Source organism: Ranitomeya variabilis, chromosome 2, assembly GCF_051348905.1.
Source record: "Ranitomeya variabilis isolate aRanVar5 chromosome 2, aRanVar5.hap1, whole genome shotgun sequence".
Taxonomy (NCBI): domain Eukaryota; kingdom Metazoa; phylum Chordata; class Amphibia; order Anura; family Dendrobatidae; genus Ranitomeya; species Ranitomeya variabilis.
In genome coordinates this window covers 815,650,932-815,672,242 of record NC_135233.1, presented here as the reverse complement: position 1 = coordinate 815,672,242, position 21,311 = coordinate 815,650,932, and the positions used below count along the sequence as shown (strand labels likewise).

The following is a 21,311-nucleotide window of genomic DNA, read 5'->3' as shown; positions in this document are numbered from 1 at the left end:
TAGTAGCCCCCCACATATAATAACGGTTAGGTAAGAGGAAAACACGTACGCAGTATGAATATAGATTCAGCAAAGAGAGGCCCTCTGACTAGATAGCAGAAAATACAAAAGAGGACTTCGCGGTCACCTCAAAACCCTAAACAGCCATCCTGAAATTACTTTAACTCCGTTATCAACTCATGACACCGGAGTAGTAATTTCAGATCACTAGAGCTTCCAGCAGCAAGAGAAATATAAATGCATGCTGGACAAACAAACACAAAAAATGCCAAAGATCCAACTTAGCTGAATTGCAGACTTGGAGCAGGTAGCAAGCAACAGAGGTGCTCTGGTAACATTGATTGCCGGCACTAGAATGACTGAGAAGCCAGACTAAATAGGAAACTCCCAGTTTCCTGATGGGAACAGGTGCAAGACAAAAGTCAGCCAGTACCACCAGTAACCACCAGAGGGAACCCAAAAACAGAATTCACAACACTGACCTTCCTTTGAGCTAGTTGAGAATCTGGAGCATTACATTTGTCGGTTCCATTAAACCTCTCAAAATGGCCAGAAAAAAAGAACTTTCATGTGAAACTCGACAGCCTATTCTTGTTCTTAGAAATGAATGCTATTCCATGGGAGAAACTGCCAAGAAACTGAAGATTTCCTACAACGGTGTGTACCACTCGCTTCAGAGGAGAGCACAAACAGGCTCTAACCAGAGTAGAATGAAAAGTGTGAGGCCCCGCTGCACAACTGAGCAACAAAACAAGCACATTATAGTCTGTAGTTTGAAAAATCGATGCCTCACAGGTTCATTAAATAGTACATGCAAAATGCCAGTGTCAACGTCTGCAGTGAAGAGGTGACTCTGGGATGCTGGCCTTCAGGCAGTGGCAAAGAAAAAGCCATATCTGAGACTGGCTATAAAAGGAAAAGATTAATATGGGCAAAAGAACACAGACATTGGACAGAGGAAGATTGGAAAAAAGTATTATGGCCAGACGAATCCAAGTTTGAGGTGTTTGGATCACACAGAAGAACATTTGTGAGATGCAGAACAACTGAAAAGATGCTGGAAGAGTGCCTGACATGATCTGTCAAGCATGGTGGAGGTAATGTGATGGTCTGGGGTGGCTTTGGTGCAGGTAAAGTAGGAGATTTGTACAAGGTAAAAGGGATACTAAATAAGGAAGGCTATTGCTCGATTTTTCAACGCCATGCCATACCCTGTGGACAGCGCTTGATTGGAGCCAATTTCATCCTACAGTGACCCAAAGCACACCTCCAAATTATGCAAGAACTATTTAGGGAAGAAGTAGGCCGCTGGTATTCTCTCTGTGATGGAGTGGCCAGCGCAGTCACCAGATCTCAACCCCATTCTCCAGATGACCTCAGCAAATTAACTGCAAGAATGCCAAAGGTCTGCAATGCTGTAATTGCTGCAAAGGGAGCATTGTTTGACAAAAGCAAAGTATGAAGGAGAAAATTATTATTTCAAATAAAAATCTTTTTTTCGAACCTTGTCAATGTCTGGACTAGATTTTCAATTCATTTGGCAACTAATTTGATTAATAAAAGTATGAGTTTTCATGGAAAACACAAAATTGTCTGGGTGACCCTAAACTTTTGAACGGTAGTGTATGTGAAGAAAGACAGTCAGATTGGCTAATTTTATCTACTTAACTCATATGGACATTGGTAGGAGATTCTTATTTTCATCATCGTATTGGTGCAAGCCCAAAGCGACTAACAGTGATGCGACTACTATGCACAAACCATCCCATTAAATACTTTATTTATGTTGGTGACTAACCTGAATCTTTAGTAAATCTCTCATGTAGCGCGAGCTGACTTCTGTCACATTGTAATTAGACACGTGTGAGTGCTTTCATGTCTCTGCCGGTAACTGACAAGATCAGCACACCGTTCAATGCTTTAAGGTTATCAAGTATTGCTTTCTGCTGTAATCAATTATACCTAACAGGCCTTCCCAATGTGCCTTCCTCTATTTCATTAACACATACATTCACACATTACTTTACACCTTACAGGGAAAATAAAGCAAACGAGAAATAAACACGATTCAGACTTCACATGTACAAGTCCATGTAAAACTGACATCTCTTATAATGCATGGCCAAGGTTATGTGAAGAACATTTTGTTTGTGGCATTTATTATCTGTTTTGTTCTATGGTATCCAGCCTTTGACTTTGTCTGACAGCTGCATTTCTTGCTGAGACGAGATTCTGGATGAAATATGTGAACTGCGGTTGCATTTTATCTAACCTTTACTTAATTTGATCTATAAAAAGTAACAAGTGTATTGAACCTGTTAATAAAAGGGTCTAAAACCTGTGCAGAGAAATAAAATAGGTTAATTGCTTGCAATAAAGCATGTCTCAGTGCTGCCCAAGGGGAGCAATGTGGTAGAGAATCTGATGTGTGCCTGGAGCAAAAGAGTTCACCTAGATTATTGCTATGAAAAGGGAGCAAATACAAACTAGAATGTAGATGTGCATGAGCTTTGGCTCTGCTAATAAATAAGGCAGTCTCTGCCAGATATAATATCAGCAGGAGAAGAGAGTCTGGAGGCATGAAACAATTGGTGCTACAATAAGTGCAGAGGAACAAAGTAAGTAAATCCAGCTACCAGGAACATCCATTAACCCCTTCCCGACCTGTGACACAGCGTATGCGTCATGAAAGTCGGTGCCAATCCGACCTGTGACGCATATGCTGTGTCACAGAATGATCGCGTCCCTGCAGATCGGGTGAAAGGGTTAACTCCTATTTCACCCGATCTGCAGGGAGAGGGGGAGTTATACTTCAGCCAAGGGGAAGTGGCTTTGCCCCCACGTGGCTACGATCGCTCTGATTGGCTGTTGAAAGTGCAACAGCCAATCAGAGCAATTTGCAATATTTCACCTATGAAAATGGTGAAATATTGCAATCCAGCCATGGCCGATGCTGCAATAGCATCTGCCATGGCTGGAAATCATGTTCTGCCCCCCCCCACCGCCCCCGATCTCCTCCCCAGTCGTCCGTTATGTGGCCCGGTCCTCTCCGTCCTCCTGTCCGCTCCCCCGTCCTCCTGCCCGCTCCTTCCTTGCTCCGATCCACCTCCCCTGTGCTCGGATCCACCCCCCGTGCCCCGATCTCCCCCCCTTCATACTTACCGAGCCTCCCGGTGTCGGTCCGTCTCCTCCCTGGGTGCCGCCATCTTCCAAAATGGCGGGCGCATGCGCAGTACGCCCGCCGAATCTGCCTGCCGGCAGATTCGTTCCATGTACATTTTGATCACTGTGAAAACCTATCACAGTGATCAAAATAAAAAAAAATGTAAATGACCCCCCCCTTTATCACCCTTATAGTTAGGGACAACAATAAAATAAAGAAAATATATATATTTTTTCCCCCACTAGGTTCAGAACTAGGGTTAGGGTTAGGGTTTGGGTTTTCTGGTCCTCTGTGGATTTTTCCTTAGGGTTAGGGTATTCTGGTCCTCTGTGGATTTTTCCACAGCACATTTGATAAATTTGCAGTGTAAAACCGTTGCGGACTTATCGCGGATTCAACGTTGTTTTTCTGCGGATTTCACTGCGGTTTTGCAACTGCGGTTTTCTATTGGAGCAGTTGTAAAACCACTGCGGAATCCGCAGAAAGAAGTGACATGCTGCGGAATGTAAACCGCTGCGTTTCCGCGCAGTTTTTTCCGCAGCATGGGCACAGCGTTTTTTGTTTCCCATAGGTTTACATTGAACTATAATCTCAAGGGAAACTGCTGCGGACCCGCAGCTGCGGAAACGCTGCGGATCCACAGCGTTTTCCGCAGCGTGTGCACATAGCCTTAGAATTAGGCTATGTGCACACGGTGTGGATTTGGCTGTGGATCCGCAGCGAATTGGCTGCTGCGGATTCGTAGCAGTTTTCCAACAGGTTTACAGTTCCATATAAATCTTTGGAAAACCAAATCCGCTGTGCCCATGGTGCGGAAAATACCGCGCAGAAACGCTGCATTGTATTTTACGCAGCATATCAATTCTTTGTGCAGATTCCGCAGCGTTTTACACCTGTTCCTCAATAGGAATCTGCAGGTGAAATCCGCACAAAAACCACTGGAAATCTGTGGTAAATCCGCAGGTAAAACGCAGTGCCTTTTACCTGCGGATTTTTCAAAAATGGTGCGGAAAAATCTCACACGAATCCACAACGTGGGCACATAGCCTTAGGGTTAGGGATGGAATTAGGGCTAGGGTTGGAAATAGGTTTAAGATTAGGCTTGTGGTTAGGGTTATGGTTAGGGGTGTGTTGGGGTTAGGGTTGTGGTTAGGGTTGAAATTAGGGTTGGGATTAGGGTTAGGGGTGTGTTGGGTTAGGGTTGTGGTTAGGGGTGTGTTGGGGTTAGGGTTATGGCTAGAGTTGGGATTAGGGTTAGGGGTGTGTCGGGGTTAGTGTTGGAGTTAGAATTGAGAGGTTTCCACTGTTTAGGCACATCAGGGGTCTCCAAACGCAACATGGCGCCATCATTGATTCCAGCCAATCTTGCGTTCCAAAAGTCAAATGGTGCACCCTCCCTTCCGAGCCCCAACGTGCAACCAAACAGTGGTTTACCCCCACGTACGGAGTACCAGCATACTCGGGACAAACTGGGCAACAACTATTGGGGTCGAATTTCATCTGTTACCCTTGTGAAAATAAAAAATTGCTTGCTAAAACATCATTTTTGAGGAAATAAAAATGATTTTTTATTTTCACGGCTCTGCGTTGTAAACTTCTGTGAAGCACTTGGGGGTTCAAAGTGCTCACCACATATCTAGATAAGTTCCTTTTGGGGTCTAGTTTCCAAAATAGGGTCACTTGTGGGGGGTTTCTACTGTTTAGACACATCAGGGTCTCTGCAAATGCAACGTGAAGCCCGCAGACCATTCCATCAAAGTCTGCATTTCAAAACGTCACTACTTCCCTTCCGAGCCCCGGCGTGTGACCAAGCAGTGGTTTACCCCCAAGTACGGAGTACCAGCATACTCGGGACAAACTGGGCAACAACTATTGGGGTCCAATTTCATCTGTTACCCTTGTGAAAATAAAAAATTGCTTGCTAAAACATCATTTTTGAGGAAATAAAAATGATTTTTTATTTTCACGGCTCTGCGTTGTAAACTTCTGTGAAGCACTTGGGGGTTCAAAGTGCTCACCACATATCTAGATAAGTTCCTTTGGGGGTCTAGTTTCCAAAATAGGGTCACTTGTGGGGGGTTTCTACTGTTTAGACACATCAGGGTCTCTGCAAATGCAACGTGACGCCCGCAGACCATTCCATCAAAGTCTGCATTTCAAAACGTCACTACTTCCCTTCCGAGCCCCGGCGTGTGCCCAAATAGTGGTTTACCCCCACATATGGGATACCAGCATACTCGAGAGAAACTGGGCAACAACTATTGGGGTCCAATTTCATCTGTTACCCTTGTGAAAATAAAAAATTGCTTGCTAAAACATCATTTTTGAGGAAATAAAAATGATTTTTTATTTTCACGGCTCTGCGTTGTAAACTTCTGTGAAGCACTTGGGGGTTCAAAGTGCTCACCACACATCTAGATAAGTTTCTTTCGGGGTCTAGTTTCCAAAAAGGGGTCATTTGTGGGGGGGTTTACTGTTTAGGGACATCAGGGGCTCTGCAAACGCAACGTGACGCCCGCAGAGCATTCCATCAAAGTCTGCATTTCAAAACATCACTACCTCCCTTCCGAGCCCCGACTTGTGCCCAAACAGTGGTTTACCCCCACATATGGGGTATCAGCGTACTCAGGAGAAACTGGACAATAACTATTGGGGTCCAATTTCCCCTGTTACCCTTGGGAAAATAAAAAAGTCCGGGCTAAAAAATCATTTTTGAGGAAAGAAAAATTATTTTTTACTTTCATGGCTCTGCGTTATAAACTTCTGTGAAGCACCTGGTGGTTTAAAGTGCTCACTATGCATCTAGATAAGTTCCTTGGGGGGTCTAGTTTCCAAAATGGGGTCACTTGTGGGGGAGCTCCAGTGTTTAGGCACACAGGGGCTCTCCAAAGGCGACATGGTGTCCGCTAATGATTGGAGCTAATTTTCCATTCAAAAAGTCAAATGGCGCTCCTTCCTTTCCGAGCCTTGCCGTGCTCCCAAACAGTGGTTTACCCCCACATATGAGATATCGGCGTACTCAGGAGAAATTGGCCAACAAATTTTAGGATCCATTTATCCTGTTGCCCGTGTGAAAATGAAAATATTGAGGCTAAAAGAATTTTTTTTGTGAAAAAAAAAGCACTTTTTCATTTTTATGGATCAATTTCTGAAGCACATAAGGGTTTAAAGTGCTCACTATGCATCTAGATAAGTTCCTTGGGGGGTCTAGTTTCCAAAATGGGGTCACTTGTGTGGGAGCTCCAATGTTTAGGCACACAGAGGCTCTCCAAACGCGACATGGTGTCCGCTAACGATGGAGATCATTTTTCATTCAAAAAGTCAAATGGCGCTCCTTCCCTTCCGAGCCTTACCATATGCCCAAACAGTGGTTTACCCCCACATATGAGGTATTGGTGTACTCAGGAGAAATTTCCCAACAAATTTTAGGATCCATTTTATCCTGTTGCCCATGTGAAAATGAAGAAATTGAGGCTAAAAGAATTTTTTTGTGAAAAAAAAGTACGTTTTCATTTTTACGGATAAATTTGTGAAGCACCTGGGGGTTTAAAGTGATCACTATGCATCTAGATAAGTTCATTGGGGCGTCTAGTTTCCAAATTGGGGTCACTTGTGTGGGAGCTCCAATGTTTAGGCACACGGGGGCTCTTCAAACGTGACATGCTATCCGCTGAAGATTGGAGCCAAATTTTCATTCAAAAAGTCAAATGGCGCTCCTTCCCTTCCGAGCCCTGCCGTGCGCCCAACCAGTGGTTTACCCCCACATATGAGGTATCAGCGTACTCAGGACAAATTGGACAACAACGTTCATGGTCCAGTTTCTCCTTTTACCCTTGGGAAAATAAAAAAATTGTTGCTAAAAGATCATTTTTGTGAATAAAAAGTTAAATGTTCACATTTTCCTTCCATGTTGCTTCTGCTGCTGTGAAACACCTGAAGGGTTAACAAACTTCTTGAATGTGGTTTTAAGCACCTTGAGGGGTGTAGTTTTTAGAATGGTGTCACTTTTGGGTATTTTCAGCCATATAGACCCCTCAAACTGACTTCAAATGTGAGGTGGTCCCTAAAAAAAATGATTTTGTAAATTTTGTTGTAAAAATGAGAAATCACTGGTCAAATTTTAACCTTTATAACTTCCTAGCAAAAAAAAATTTTGGTTCCAAAATTGTGCTGATGTAAAGTAGACATGTGGGAAATGTCATTTATTAACTATTTTGTGTCACATAACTCTCTGATTTAACAGAATAAAAATTTAAAATTTGAAAATTGCGAAATTTTCAAAATTTTTGCCAAATCTCCATTTTTTTCACAAATAAACGCAGAAATTATTGACCTAAATTTACCACTAACATGAAGCCCAATATGTCACGAAAAAACTATCTCAGAACCGCTAGGATCTGTTGAAGCGTTCCTGAGTTATTACCTCATAAAGGGACACTGGTCAGAATTGCAAAAAACGGCAAGGTCATTAAGGCCAAAATAGGCTGGGTCATGAAGGGGTTAATGCTACATCAGAACCTAAAAGCAAACACATTTCAGATGTTAACGTCATTAGTCATTCCAATGACTAAGGATGTTAGCATCTGAAATGCGTTTGATTTTACAATGACGTTGTGTAGCTGCGATTGTTTTTAATATTTTTCAATAAAACTTTTTGGATCTTAATGGATGGTCCTGGTAGATGGATTTACTTACCTTGTCTTTCGAAGGTACATCCATCATTCAAGAACATTAAATAATTTAATACAAAAAAAGATGAAATTTCACATAGTCTTGAGCACTGGTCGTTGCTCTAGTCAGGTTCAGAAAAATTAAGATGAATTGCTAAAAAATACACACAAATGTGTATCCTGTTTAATGTTACTCAACTTTATGGCACAAATGCATCAGAAAATATATCTTGTTCGCAACTTAGACAAACATGTTCATATCCTATGGAGCCCTAAGTATTTGTATGCTGCTGTTAGGCACTTCCAAATGGCAATGCTGATGAGATGAAACCTGCAACAATTTTTTGTCATAGATTCTTTGTATAAAATTAGCATTAACAACATAAAGCCTGATGTAACCCTGAAGTTGCCAACATGTTTGGAAGAAGGGGGCTTGTTAGAAGAGAGACAGTCTGTAGCTATCTTATCAACTCTAATGTAGGACACATATACCCTTTGCTGACCATTTTGAAGCCTGATTGCTGGTTGTATGAATTGAAAATAGAAATAAATCAAATTAGAATGTAACAATAGATTCGGATTCGCCATATCTGAATATATTGAGATCTGGTTTGCTCAAAATCATTTTGCTTCTTTTAAGAGCTGAGAAGGGTTTAAAAAAAAAAAAAAAGTAGTACTCACCTTGCCCGTCTCCTGTACTGGAGATGAATCTTCAAGACCGGTCCTCTGCTGGCTTGCTCTCTTTGGCTATGGTTTTCTCTTACATCTTTATTCTTCAGTGCTACTGATGCTGACAAGGCCTCAAGTGACACCATGACATTGTAGGCCGATGCACCTCATGATGTCACATGAGGCTTAGTCCATGGTGGAGGCGCTAAAAAGTGCAAGTGCAAGAAATGAATCAGGGGAGGACCAAGCAGGGAGATGCAGTGCTTGGACAGGTGAGTTGTGTATCATTTTCAAACCCTTCATTTATTATGCACACCAGAAGCTACAAATAGTGTGAATGATTGAAGATAGAAGAGAAGTCTGGAGCTGAAGGGAGAAGTTGAGTCAGGGTAGGTGCGAGCAGGAAGCTATGGTGCCAGGACCGGTGAGGTGAGCATCAAACTTTTAATCCTTCACTTATTATGCTATGGGGTCTGGAGAGACTTCAGAACCTAGTAAACCTGTAATTCCATTAACGTTGAATAAATATGATGCAAATTAAATTGGAGCAATCTGGCAAATCACATTTCTTCAGATTTGCTCCTCATGCCTAATTAATATATGACCATTAACGAAGATCTGACCAGTTTTAACCCCAGAGGGAGAAAAAATATTATTGCTCTTGATATATTCTTAAACTGCAAATATACGCTGTACATAAATTACAAAATGCACACATAGGAAACAAAACAAGTGTACCTATTTTGTTTTGCAACTGATCTTCACCACATCATATTTCAATACAACATTGTGTCATTTTATTAAAATTTAGGATGGTATTGCAAGGAACTCATGAATATTTTTAACCTACTTTTTATGATGAACAAATTGAGACTGGAACTTACGTTTTTAAATAACCTAAATTATAAGTGACTTAGGCAACCTGCTAAAATAATATGACATGGTCAGAAATTAGTAAAGCAGCATCAGCACTATTTCTGTCCTTTAATGGAATGCTTAACCATTGATTGTTCCTTCGTGTTATGGCAACAACTTCTAAAACCTGAAACCTGTGGTTCACTTTATATTATAGTGATTTTATCTCAAAAGCAAAGCATTCAATATATTTATTCCCCGGTGATGTGGAGATTGTTATTAAAGCAATGTTTTAAGATTTTGCTGAACGGCAGAACAGAAAAGCAAGTGGATATGCTTCCCCTACTTGTGCAATTTAACTTCTTTTGTGTTAGGTAACTTGTGCTTCTGATGTTCAACATAGATAATAGGTGAAAAACATGGGCTTTCAATTCAGCACTGTAATTAACATTTATAAACCATACTATTAAGCCTTTAATCAATTATTGCCTTTGTGTGTTTAAAGCATGATAACTGGTACTTAGCTATATTAAAGCAAGGAGCCAACATCATGCAAAGCTTAGAAGCTAGGAATACAATGAAGATTTTCCAAGTAATTTGTCTGCAATATCCTTATTATGAGTGGCGTGTTTCACCTTTATAAGTGGATAAGAATGCATAAGATTAGAAATGCATTTCTTCCATGCAGTGGCTGCTAGTTTGATAACTTGTAAAAAAATAATTTTAGAATGATGATTTTTGGAATGTTACTGTAGAAAATGGGAGCCTTAAAAATGTAATTGTAATAATGAAAAAAAAAAATAATAATTGCAAACTTAATTTTTTTAAAGCAAAATTGCTATTGTATGGCATATTTTAGTAGCTTGGACAAAAAAGGTTACAATTTTCTAAAGCTGAACCGAATATGTTATTTTTTAATAGAATCCATCCAGATTCCCTATGTATATCCATTTTGAAGAAATATAATTTTTTTCATTATTTCTGAATTTCTATAAGATCCGCAGTTGTCATGTGAAAATGAAGTGCTGCCTTTGTCACAATTTCCAAACTTATCTGATTAGTACATTAAACTGATTGTAGACATGTTGAATTTAAAACTGGCAAGCTTGAAAAATAGGTATTTACTACAATCTTTTTTTTATTTTTAACCCACAAAGTGGAAAAAACCTACTATAAAAAAGTAACAAAGAGCAGAATAATCATCTTTTGTATTATTATAAAAAAATAATATCTGAATTAATTTTCTTTTTTTAATGAATGATCACATCAACTTGAAAGATGTGCAGTACTGAGCAGCGGGAACTATCAGAAGATGAAGCAGCTCCGCAATTGAGCAGTTCTAGAGGGCAGCCGACGCCGCTGCTGACACAGAGAACAGCTCATGGGTGGGGTGACCAACCTCGATCAATCATATAATGATGACCTATCCTAGGGATAGGTTATCGATGATAAAGTAGTGGACAACCTCTTTAAATATCCATTCCTCAAGGTTATCATAAATAGCAGTGACTCATATAAACATATTTACTTACCTCTGTGGTTGTGTGGGGTAACTGTTTTCATAATCCTCATAGCTCTGTTCATCGTAATCCTCCCCAAAGCCATCGTCATAGCCCTTAAGCAAATAAAGAATCATAGCATTGTTGAAATTAGAATTTGTTTAACATTTCACACACTTTTTGCTTAATACTGTTCTGTTAGTTTTAGTCCTGATATTTATTAAAACATACACAGGCAGAAAATGTCATACTCATAATGCATGTAAAATGCAAAATTGTACATGTTGCTTGAACGAAAAAATAAGACTCGTCTTATATCTTAGTAAGTTAGTTGAACAAAGCACACCAAATCTGACTAGGCAGATTCAATCAATACAGGTGGAAGAGTTGCATCAATAAATATACTGCAAATCAAATCTGCCGGTAAAGTGTTAACAAAATAATAAACTCTTATACTCACCTCTCTTTAGCTTCCGCATACCATCACTCCTCTTTCTTCTGATAGGCTTGTCTTCTTCTGGTCTTCCTTTGCTGGTGCCGCAGCTGACTATTTCTCAATAATAGATGTGCCTCGTGACCCATTTGACAACTGGGGCATAATCAGTGGTGGCAAAGCCTGCCCGAAACCCAGAGCAAAGGAAGACACGACTAAAGTAGAAGGAAGAGGAGTTTGATGGAAGAAGAAAGAGAAGCATCGGTATTTGGAGGCGGAAAAGATGTGGGTATGATGACACTGCATTTAATCTTAATTATCCAGACATCAATTTCCAGTAGGCCAAGAGACATAGACTATTATTCATGAATCTGAATGTTGATTTTAGAATTCATGTGTTTTTCTACTGGTAGGTCAAGAATCATAGACTATTGTTTGTTTGACCATTGAATTGTTGTTTCTGAATTGATGAATGTCTGCTGCTTGCCTCTTATAACAGCTCCTACAGGTTATTGTATGTTATCTGTGCAAGACAGGGACACAATGTCATTGAACAATTGATGTTTGCTAATATGTTAATTATCCATTGTATGAGTCCATGTAGCTTGAGGACTTGCAAAATAGAGGGCAAATTATGCAGATTCATTACTCAAATACTGAGAGATGAAGCCCTACCACCTTTCACCAATCATGTGGAAAAATGCCTGAATAAGAGCTGTGAACTATAAAAGGGGATGTGCCTCTGTATAAAAAAAACTCTTTACAAACTCGCAGCCAGGAACACTACATGATTGCTGCCAGGACACCATGCCCCCATCAAGGGGAGTAATGTTATAAAACCACAGCCAGACACACTATAGGACAGCTGCCAAAACACCATGGCTCTATCAAGAAGGACACAGATTTTTTGATTCTACTGAATGCCAGCTTAAAGGACCATGGACTTAGCTGGAAGAATACATATCCGCTCCACTGATCATCACTGAACCCATGGATATATTTGGGGAAATCAGGTTGGGACCCTTTGGTCACCTGTCCCCCATGGATATATATGGGGAAGCCAGGTTGGGACCCTCTGGTCACCTGGATCAGTAGAGATGTTCAGAGAACCTGGGTTGGGACCATTTGGTCACCTAGCTCCATGGAGATGTTTGGAGAAGTCAGGTTGGGACCATAAGGTCACCTGGTAACATGTCTCAATGAACTGTCAGCTTCCTAATCTTGTTGTTACTTCTTCTATGTTTGTGCCTGCCAAAAGCGGGGTGCCACTGGTGGGGGTAGTCTGCAATGGAAGCACCAAACTTGCAACTGCTCTAATCCTGGTGATTCAGTGGAAGAGTGAGACTCTGTAATTTTGCACCATCTTGGATATTTGCTGAGACTGTTCTATATATCTGGTGGCTCAATAAAGTAGTGCCACGCTGTCTTGCTCTCACCTTGTGTTTTCTGAGTAGTGTTATGCCCACGGAGAGAGGAGAGCAGGCATTCATTGGGATGAGCTCTCTTCCATGCGGTCTTGGGCCAGCTGACAAGAGCACCCACTGACCCCCCATTTCTCCACAGTGAGTATTAAAATTGATTGTGTTTTTAACTATTTACCATATCAGATTTTAACAAAATGGGTTGGTCAACTACTATTTTTCTAGAGTCATGAAAATCTAGTCCCCAAAAGTTCAAATTGATTAGAATATGAATTTTAGGGAAATCTGTAGCACATGTAATTCATTTAAAATAAATTCAGTCATCTCTATAGGAAATCTAATTTGAATGGTATAATAGTAAATATGAATTACTGTAATCAATTATAAATATATTGCTCTGTTTATCTTGTACAGATCTTGTACAATAACAGTTACTATGATTGTTTAAACAATTCTGATTATTTTACCCTCACTTAATAAGCTTGTTGACAAGACCATCTTCAACAATGTATCTGAGGTGACTCATTTTTTAAATCAGAAGACCATAAAGTTAACAAACCTTAAAATACACCTTTTGTGCAGCCATGAGAATAAAATGCTGCAAGATTTTACTCTTGAAATCTACAGAATTCTCAAAACAGTCCAGTAGTATCCTACATGCTATATTTCATGATAATAATAGACAATTACAAAGTCCTTCGATGTTCTGTGTAGAATGTTAACAAATGTCACTATAAAAACTGTATACATTATTGGAGAAAAAACAAAATAAATGGAAGTAAAAGCCATCTGTTTAGACAAATATAAAAAGTTAAATTTTATTACAGGACAATAAACACAATAAAAACATAGGAAAACATTATAAATGAGAGGGTGAAAATAAGCACAACACCACTCATGGAGTATAAAGTAGCATACTTTTTAACCTTGATGCAGTAAAGGAAATAATTATTTGATCCCTTGCTGATTTTGTAAGTTTCCCACTGACAAAGACATGAAAAATCTATAATTTTAAGGGTACGTTAATTTTTAACATTGAGAGATAGAATATCAGAAATAAAATCACACTGTCAAAATTATATACATTTGCATTTTGCAGTGAGAAATAAGTATTTGATCCCTCTGGCAAACAAGACTTAATACTTGGCAGCAAAACCCTTGTTTGCAAGCACAGCAGACATTTTTTGTAGTTGATGAAGTTTGCGCACATGTCAGCAGTAGTGATGAGCAAGTATACTTGTTGCTCTTGTTTTCCCAAGCATGCTCGGGTGGTCTCCGAGTATTTGTGAGTGCTCGAAGACTTAGTTTCTGTTGACGTAGCTGCATGATTTGTGGCTTCTAGACAGCTTGAGTGCATGTGGGGATTCCCTAGCAACCAGGCAAGCCCCACATGCACTTAGGCTGGCTAACAGCCGTAAATCATGCAGCTGCATCGACATAAACTAAATCTCCAAGCATTCACAAATACTCAGAGACCATCCGAGCATACTTGGGAAAACCCGAGTAACGAGTATACTTGCTCATCACTAGTCAGGAGGAATTTTGGTCCACTCCTATTTGCAGATCACCTCTAAATCATTAAGATTTTGAGGCTGTCGCTTGGCAACTCGGTGCTTCAACTCCCTCCATAAGTTTTCTATGGGATTAAGGTCCGAAGACAGGCTAGGCCACTCCATGACCTTAATGTGCTTCTTTTTGAGCCACTCCTTTGTTGCCTTGGCTGTATATTTTGGGTCATTGTATTGCTGGAAGACCCAGCCATGACCGGTTTTTAATGTCCTGACGGAGGGAATGAGGTTGTCACTGAGGATTTTATGGTACATAGCTCCATCCATTCTCCCATTGATGTGATGAAGTAGTATTGTGCCCTTAGCAGAGAAACACCCCCAAAACATAATGTTTCCACCTCCATGCTTGATAGTGGGGACAGTGTTTTTTGGGTCATAGGCAGCATTTCTCTTCCTCCAAACATAGCGAGTTGAGTTAATGCCAAAGACCTCAATTTTTCTCTCATCTGACCAAAGCACCTTCTCCCAATCACTCACAGAACCATCCAGGTGTTCATTGGCAAACTTCAGATGGGCCTGCACATGTGCCTTCTTGAGCAGGGGGACCTTTACGGCGCAATGTGTTACCAATGGTTTTCTTGATGACTGTGGTTCCCGCTGCCTTGAGATCATTAACAAGTTCCCCTGTGTAGTTTTAGCTTGATCTCTCATCTTACTCATGATCAAGAATACCCCACAAGGTAAGATTTTGCATGGTGCCCCAGATCGATGTCAATTGAGTCATTTTGTATTAATTCCATTTTCTTACTATTGCACCAACAGCTGTCTCCTTCTCACCCAGAGTCTTACATATGGTTTTATAGCTCAGTCCAGCTTTGTGCAGGTCTATGATCTTGTCCTTGACATCCTTATAAAGCTCTTTGGTCTTCCCCATGTTGTAGAGGTTAGATTCTGACTGATTGAGTCTGTGGACAGGAGTCTTTTATAAAGGTGACTATGTAAGACAGCTGTCTTTTGAGGGAACCTGTCACCACGTTTGGCCCATAAGAGATATGGCTATCACCTTTCAGGGCTGATATACCGCATTCTATAGTGCTGTATATCTGCCCCCAACCCGACCTCCAAGAGAAGAAAAATAACTTATTATACTCACCTGTGGGGTGGTCCCGTCCGATGGGTGTTGCTCTTCTTGGTCCAGCACTTCCCTTCTTCTTATGATGCCTCCCGCCTGCTTGCTTCGTTTGTATGACGTGTCTCCTGGGCCCTGCACTACTGAGCAGGCACACTTCTCTGCCCTGTTGAGGGCAGAGCAAAGTATTGCAGTGCACAGGTGCTGGGAAAGGTCAAAGAGCCCCAGCGCATGTGCACTTCAGTACTTTGAGTATGCCTACACAGGAGCTCTGTGCCGAGGAGACTGTGTGGATGATGAAGGGCCGCGTCATCCACATGAAGCAAGCAGGAGGACGGGGATCGTAAGAAGATGAGAGGCAGTGGATCAAGACCAGCGACACTCATCGGACCGAACAGTCCTGCAGGTGAGTATAACAGTTATTTTTTTCTCTTACAGGTTGGGTTGGGGGTAGATATACAGCATTATAGAATGCCCTGAAATGTGATGGCTGTATCTATTATCAGACAAACCTGAAAAATATTTAGAATTGAGAGTCCTCAGTGGTCCTCAGTCCTCAGACAAACCTGGTGACAGGCTCACTTTAATGCAGGTAACGTGTTGATTAGGAGCATCTAACTGCTCTGTAGAATCCAGAACTCTTAATGGTTGGTAGGGGATCAAATACTTATTTCTCACTGCAAAATGCAAAGAAATATATATATAATTTATACAATGTGATTTTCTGGATTTTATTTTTTATATTCTATCTCTCAATGTTAAAAATGAACCTACTCTTAAAATTATAGACTGTTCATGTCTTTGTCAGTGGGCAATCTTACAAAATCAGCAAGGGATCTTCACTGTAATTCTGTAATGATTTTGCTCTAGATGATTATATTCAATTTACTATGCCCTCTACTCCCATAGGTTAGTTATGTGGTCAATTTTCTATGCTACTTTATACTCCATGAGTGGTGTTGCACTCATTGTCATGCTTTCATTTTTAATGTCTCCCTATATTATTATTCTCCTCTAATAAAATTGTATTTTTTATATTTGTCTAAACAGACCGCTTTTGCTTCCATATATTTAGTTTTTTTTTCTGAATTTTCGGAAGTGCAGATCACATAAGACCAGTTGTTTGATGGTTACTTTCATACATTATTGGATGTGTCTGTTAAATCTGATAAAGCTGGTGTACTGACTTTGATAATCCATATCAAATGGTCTGTTGTGACATAGAGACATGATAAGTAGGCAGGAATTGCTATATTTCCCCAATTTTTTTCTCCTATGCATTGTAGGTTGTGGGAAGCATGTAGCTGATCCAGGAAAAGTTTGGCAAGGTCAAATGAATCCAGAAATGGTGGATATCGCTAACAAAATATAGTTTCATGAAGGTTTTAGTAACTACTTTTATGAGCCTTCAGCTTATGTAAAATTTGGGTTGCAGGTTTGTTGATCGTTTGGGGCTTAGTTCTACATAGAGTTTAGAAGGATTTAGCAAGTCTGTTTTTAATCATGTGACGTCATAGGCTTAATTGAAAAGAGAAGAATTAGCTGGGTAGAAATGTAAAATGAGCAATTGTAAGTATACAGTGCTTATAATTGAATACTGCTATATATTAAGATGATAATCAAGGATCGCTGTGAGTGCTGATGAGCGTGCTTCTTTAAGTGGGTGGATACTCATTTTAAACTTTAACAAACTATTCAGTGTTTGAGATAAGATGTGCAACAGTAGCTGCAGCTAAACTGAGTGAAGAGGAAAAGGTGTCTGTCCAATAGTATCTGTTACTGAGGACTTGGTGCAATCAGAGCAAAGAAACACATCCTTTTTCTTTCTTTCTGTAGTTGGTAATAATCCACTTGAACAATGAGAAAATCTAATGTCTAGTTAGCACTCAGCTGAGCAGGAGTTAATTTATGTTCTGTATCTGGATATAAAGGGTTTGCATTGATTTTGTACACCAACAATTAACTCACGTTTTAACCAAACTTATATACACTCACTGGCCACTTTATTAGGTACACCTGTCCAACTTCTTGTTAACACTTAATTTCTAATCAGCCAATCATATGGCGGCAACTCAGTGCATTTAGGCATGTAGACATGGTCAAGACAATCTCCTGCAGTTCAAACCGAGCATCAGTATGGGGAAGAAAGGTGATTTGAGTGCCTTTGAACGTGGCATGGTTGTTGGTGCCAGAAGGGCTGGTCTGAGTATTTCAGAAACTGCTGATCTACTGGGATTTTCACGCACAACCATCTCTAGGGTTTACAGAGAATGGTCCGAAAAAGAAAAAAAATCCAGTGAGCGGCAGTTCTGTGGGCGGAAATGCCTTGTTGATGCCAGAGGTCAGAGGAGAATGGGCAGACTGGTTCGAGCTGATAGAAAGGCAACAGTGACTCAAATCGCCACCCGTTACAACCAAGGTAGGCCTAAGAGCATCTCTGAACGCACAGTGCGTCGAACTTTGAGGCAGATGGGCTACAGCAGCAGAAGACCACACCGGGTACCACTCCTTTCAGCTAAGAACAGGAAACTGAGGCTACAATTTGTACAAGCTCATCGAAATTGGACAGTAGAAGATTGGAAAAACGTTGCTTGGTCTGATGAGTCTCGATTTCTGCTGCGACATTCGGATGGTAGGGTCAGAATTTGGCGTAAACAACATGAAAGCATGGATCCATCCTGCCTTGTATGGAGCATCTTTGGGATGTGCAGCCGACAAATCTGCGGCAACTGTGTGATGCCATCATGTCAATATGGACCAAAATCTCTGAGGAATGCTTCCAGCACCTTGTTGAATCTATGCCACGAAGAATTGAGGCAGTTCTGAAGGCAAAAGGGGGTCCAACCCGTTACTAGCATGGTGTACCTAATAAAGTGGCCGGTGAGTGTATGTCACTGTCTCTGACTGCATTCAATTTTTACCTACAGTAGTACAGCTAATCTTCTGTATAATCATGTAAAAAAAATTAAAATGAATATCCACCCACTTAAACAACCACTCCCATCAGCACACCCACTGCTCCTTGTTTATCCTCTTAATATATTGCAGTCATCAAATTATATAGCACTGTGTACTTACAATGGCTCATTTAAACTTTCTACCCAGCTAATTCTTCTCTTTTCCATTAAGTCTATGGCATCATGTGATTAAAAACACACTTGCTGAATACTTCTAAAATCTATGTAGAAACAGGAAGTCTCTTTTCCCTGCATGAGTCATCAGCAAAAATCTTTGGTAGGGAGGAGGAGCAGAGCAGCTGCATAGGAGTTCAAGAGGGAGATGACTCATGCAGGGAAAATATATTTTCTGTTTCTACATAGAGGAGAGAAAGGCGAAGAATCAACTGGGTAGAAATTCAAAATGAGCAATTGTAAGTACACAGTGCTATGTAATATGATGATTGCAAAATATTAAAGGTATAGAAACCTTAATGGAGGTTCTTCTTTATCCTGATTAATAACTTGTCAAAGTCCCTCCTGCGTGCTGCTTTTTAGATCTCACACTACTGGGTACAAGCTACAGCAATCAATCGGTATGGGTGGACAGACTCTAAATATACCCGGATCAATCATCTCTCTCATTTTTTAAGTGGACTCATGAAATACTGATACCATGGATTTTAAATATAGTATGTTGGCCTCATCAGGTTAAACAGATCTACAGCATATAGTAATGTATGCAATTTGTATTGTGAAATCTTCCAACAGATATGCTGTAATGTAATATGTAATACTATAAAGGTGGAAATGGCTAACGCTCAAAACTTTTTTTCTGTAATGCTACAGAATACCCTAAAGATCTTTAAAGTTGAAGGATTTTTTAAATTATACATCACTCATAATAACTATATCTAAGTACAACTACTTCCAGTGATACTTGTGCCTTTGTTCCTCCAACGAGTCTAGATATAAAATCCAATTTGAATCTATCATATTTCCCATTTCCTTTTAAGTTATATATTAGATTTTTATTTTAAAAGAATGAAAGGATCTCTGAGTTTGCATAGGGGAAACATTTTAAAGTCAACAGGTCTGCAATTTTAAGCATAAAATAAAAAATGCATATTTATTGAAGTGTCACTTGAAAACCAAGAACAATGCTCACTTCTAGGTGGCAATGAAGGATACAATTGACATTAACTTTCATACTCATTGTAAAGGTAATAAGAACTTATGATTCAACTCATAAAACTGTCACAATGTGATTTACACTGAAATTATAATGATCAACATTAATAATACAACACATTGGCAATGTAAAAAGTTCTGAAAATCAGAATATTTTTTCTTTCTAAAAAGTATACTTGCAGTTGCATGTAGTTTTTGTATAAATCAATAAATCAATAGTAAATGTATATGCATGAGTCTTTGAAATACAAATCATTGGAAAATTGTCTTTTTCTTCACTTTTATTTGACTACTGTCTTTCTGAAAATGTTTAGTCGCCAAAAAATAAGACTTTAGTAGTGCATTAACTTAGGATATGCAGGGTGGGCCATTTGTATGGATACACCTAAATACAATGGGAATGGTTGGTGATTAGTGTTGAGCGATACCGTCCGATACTTGAAAGTATTGGTATCGGATAGCATCGGCCGATACCCGAAAAGTATCGGATATCGCCGATACCGATACCCGATACCAATACAAGTCAATGGGACACCAAGTATCGGAAGGTATCAGGTATGGTTCCCAGGGTCTGAAGGAGAGGAAACTCTCCTTCAGGCCCTGGGATCCATATTAATGTGTCAAATAAAGAATAAAAATAAAAAATATTGATATACTCACCTCTCCGACGCAGCCTGGACCTTACCGATGTAACCGGCAGCTTCCGTTCCTAAGAATGAGCGCTTGAAAGACCTTAGATGACGTCGCGGCCTGTGATTGGTCGCGTGAGGCTGCGTCGGAGAGGTGAGTATATCAATATTTTTTATTTTTATTCTTTATTTTAAACATTAATATCGATCCCGATACCAATTCCCGATATCACAAAAGTATCGGATCTCGGTATCGGAATTCCGATACAGCAAATATCGGCCGATACCCGATACTTGCGGTATCGGAATGCTCAACACTATTGGTGATATCAACTTCCTGTTCTGTTTGTGGCACATTAGTATATGGGAGAGGGAAAACATTTCAAGATGGGTGGTGACCATGGCGGCCATTTTGAAGTCAGCCATTTTGGATCCAACTTTATTTTTTCTATGGGAAGAGGGTCATGTGACAAACTTATTGAGAATTTCACAAGAAAAACAATGGTGTGCTTGGTTTTAATGTAACTTTACTCTTTCATGAGTTATTTACAAGTTTATGACCACTTATAAAATGTTTTCAAAGTGCTGCCATTGTGTTGGATTGTCAATGCAACCCTCTTCTACTACTCTTGATACACTGATAGCAACACCGCAGAAGAAATGCTATCACAGGCTTCCAGAATCTATTGTTTCAGATGCTGCACATCTCGTATCTTCACAGCATTGACAATTGCCTTATGATACGTGCTCTAAAAGTTCCAATGACCTATCCTCTGGTCCATGACTCTTCCAGTCCACCCAAAAATGTTTTTTACCACGGACCACCTTGGACCCGACAATGGCATTAACCTGAAAATCATCAGAGCATGTGTCCGAACTCCTAGCAGGAGTCCCAGAAGACCAAGCCAAATATATGGGCTTTAACAAAGAGACACGGAAGGTGTCCGTAATGTTCATATGTGGTGGAAGGCTGAGATGATATACTATAGGATTCACCTGCTCAAGGACCTTGAAAGGACCCAGATAATGGGGATCAAATTTAGTGGACTCTATTCTCAGCTTGATGTTATGAGCTGACAGCTACACTAAATTGCCAGGGGCAAAGATTGGGGCAGGATAACGATGCGTGTCGGCGGAGACCCTCATTCTCTCTCTGGAAACCTTGATGGCATCCTGCATGTGATTCCAGATTTCATGAGCCTCCACTG

General features: G+C 40.2%; 1 protein-coding gene across 5 annotated transcripts in view; it reads right to left on the bottom strand.

Annotated features, from left to right (window-relative positions):
- KHDRBS2 (KH RNA binding domain containing, signal transduction associated 2) overlaps positions 1-21,311 on the bottom strand; it is a 773,482-nt gene that overhangs the window by 162,243 nt on the left and 589,928 nt on the right. For all 5 annotated transcript variants that reach the window (XR_013221832.1, XR_013221831.1, XM_077289991.1 and 2 more), the window contains one exon: positions 10,890-10,972. Coding sequence is in view for 3 of the 5 variants with exons in the window: in XM_077289991.1 (XP_077146106.1) it covers positions 10,890-10,972 (83 nt within the window). In the remaining 2 variants the exon portion in view is untranslated. The remainder of the gene's footprint in view (positions 1-10,889; positions 10,973-21,311) is intronic.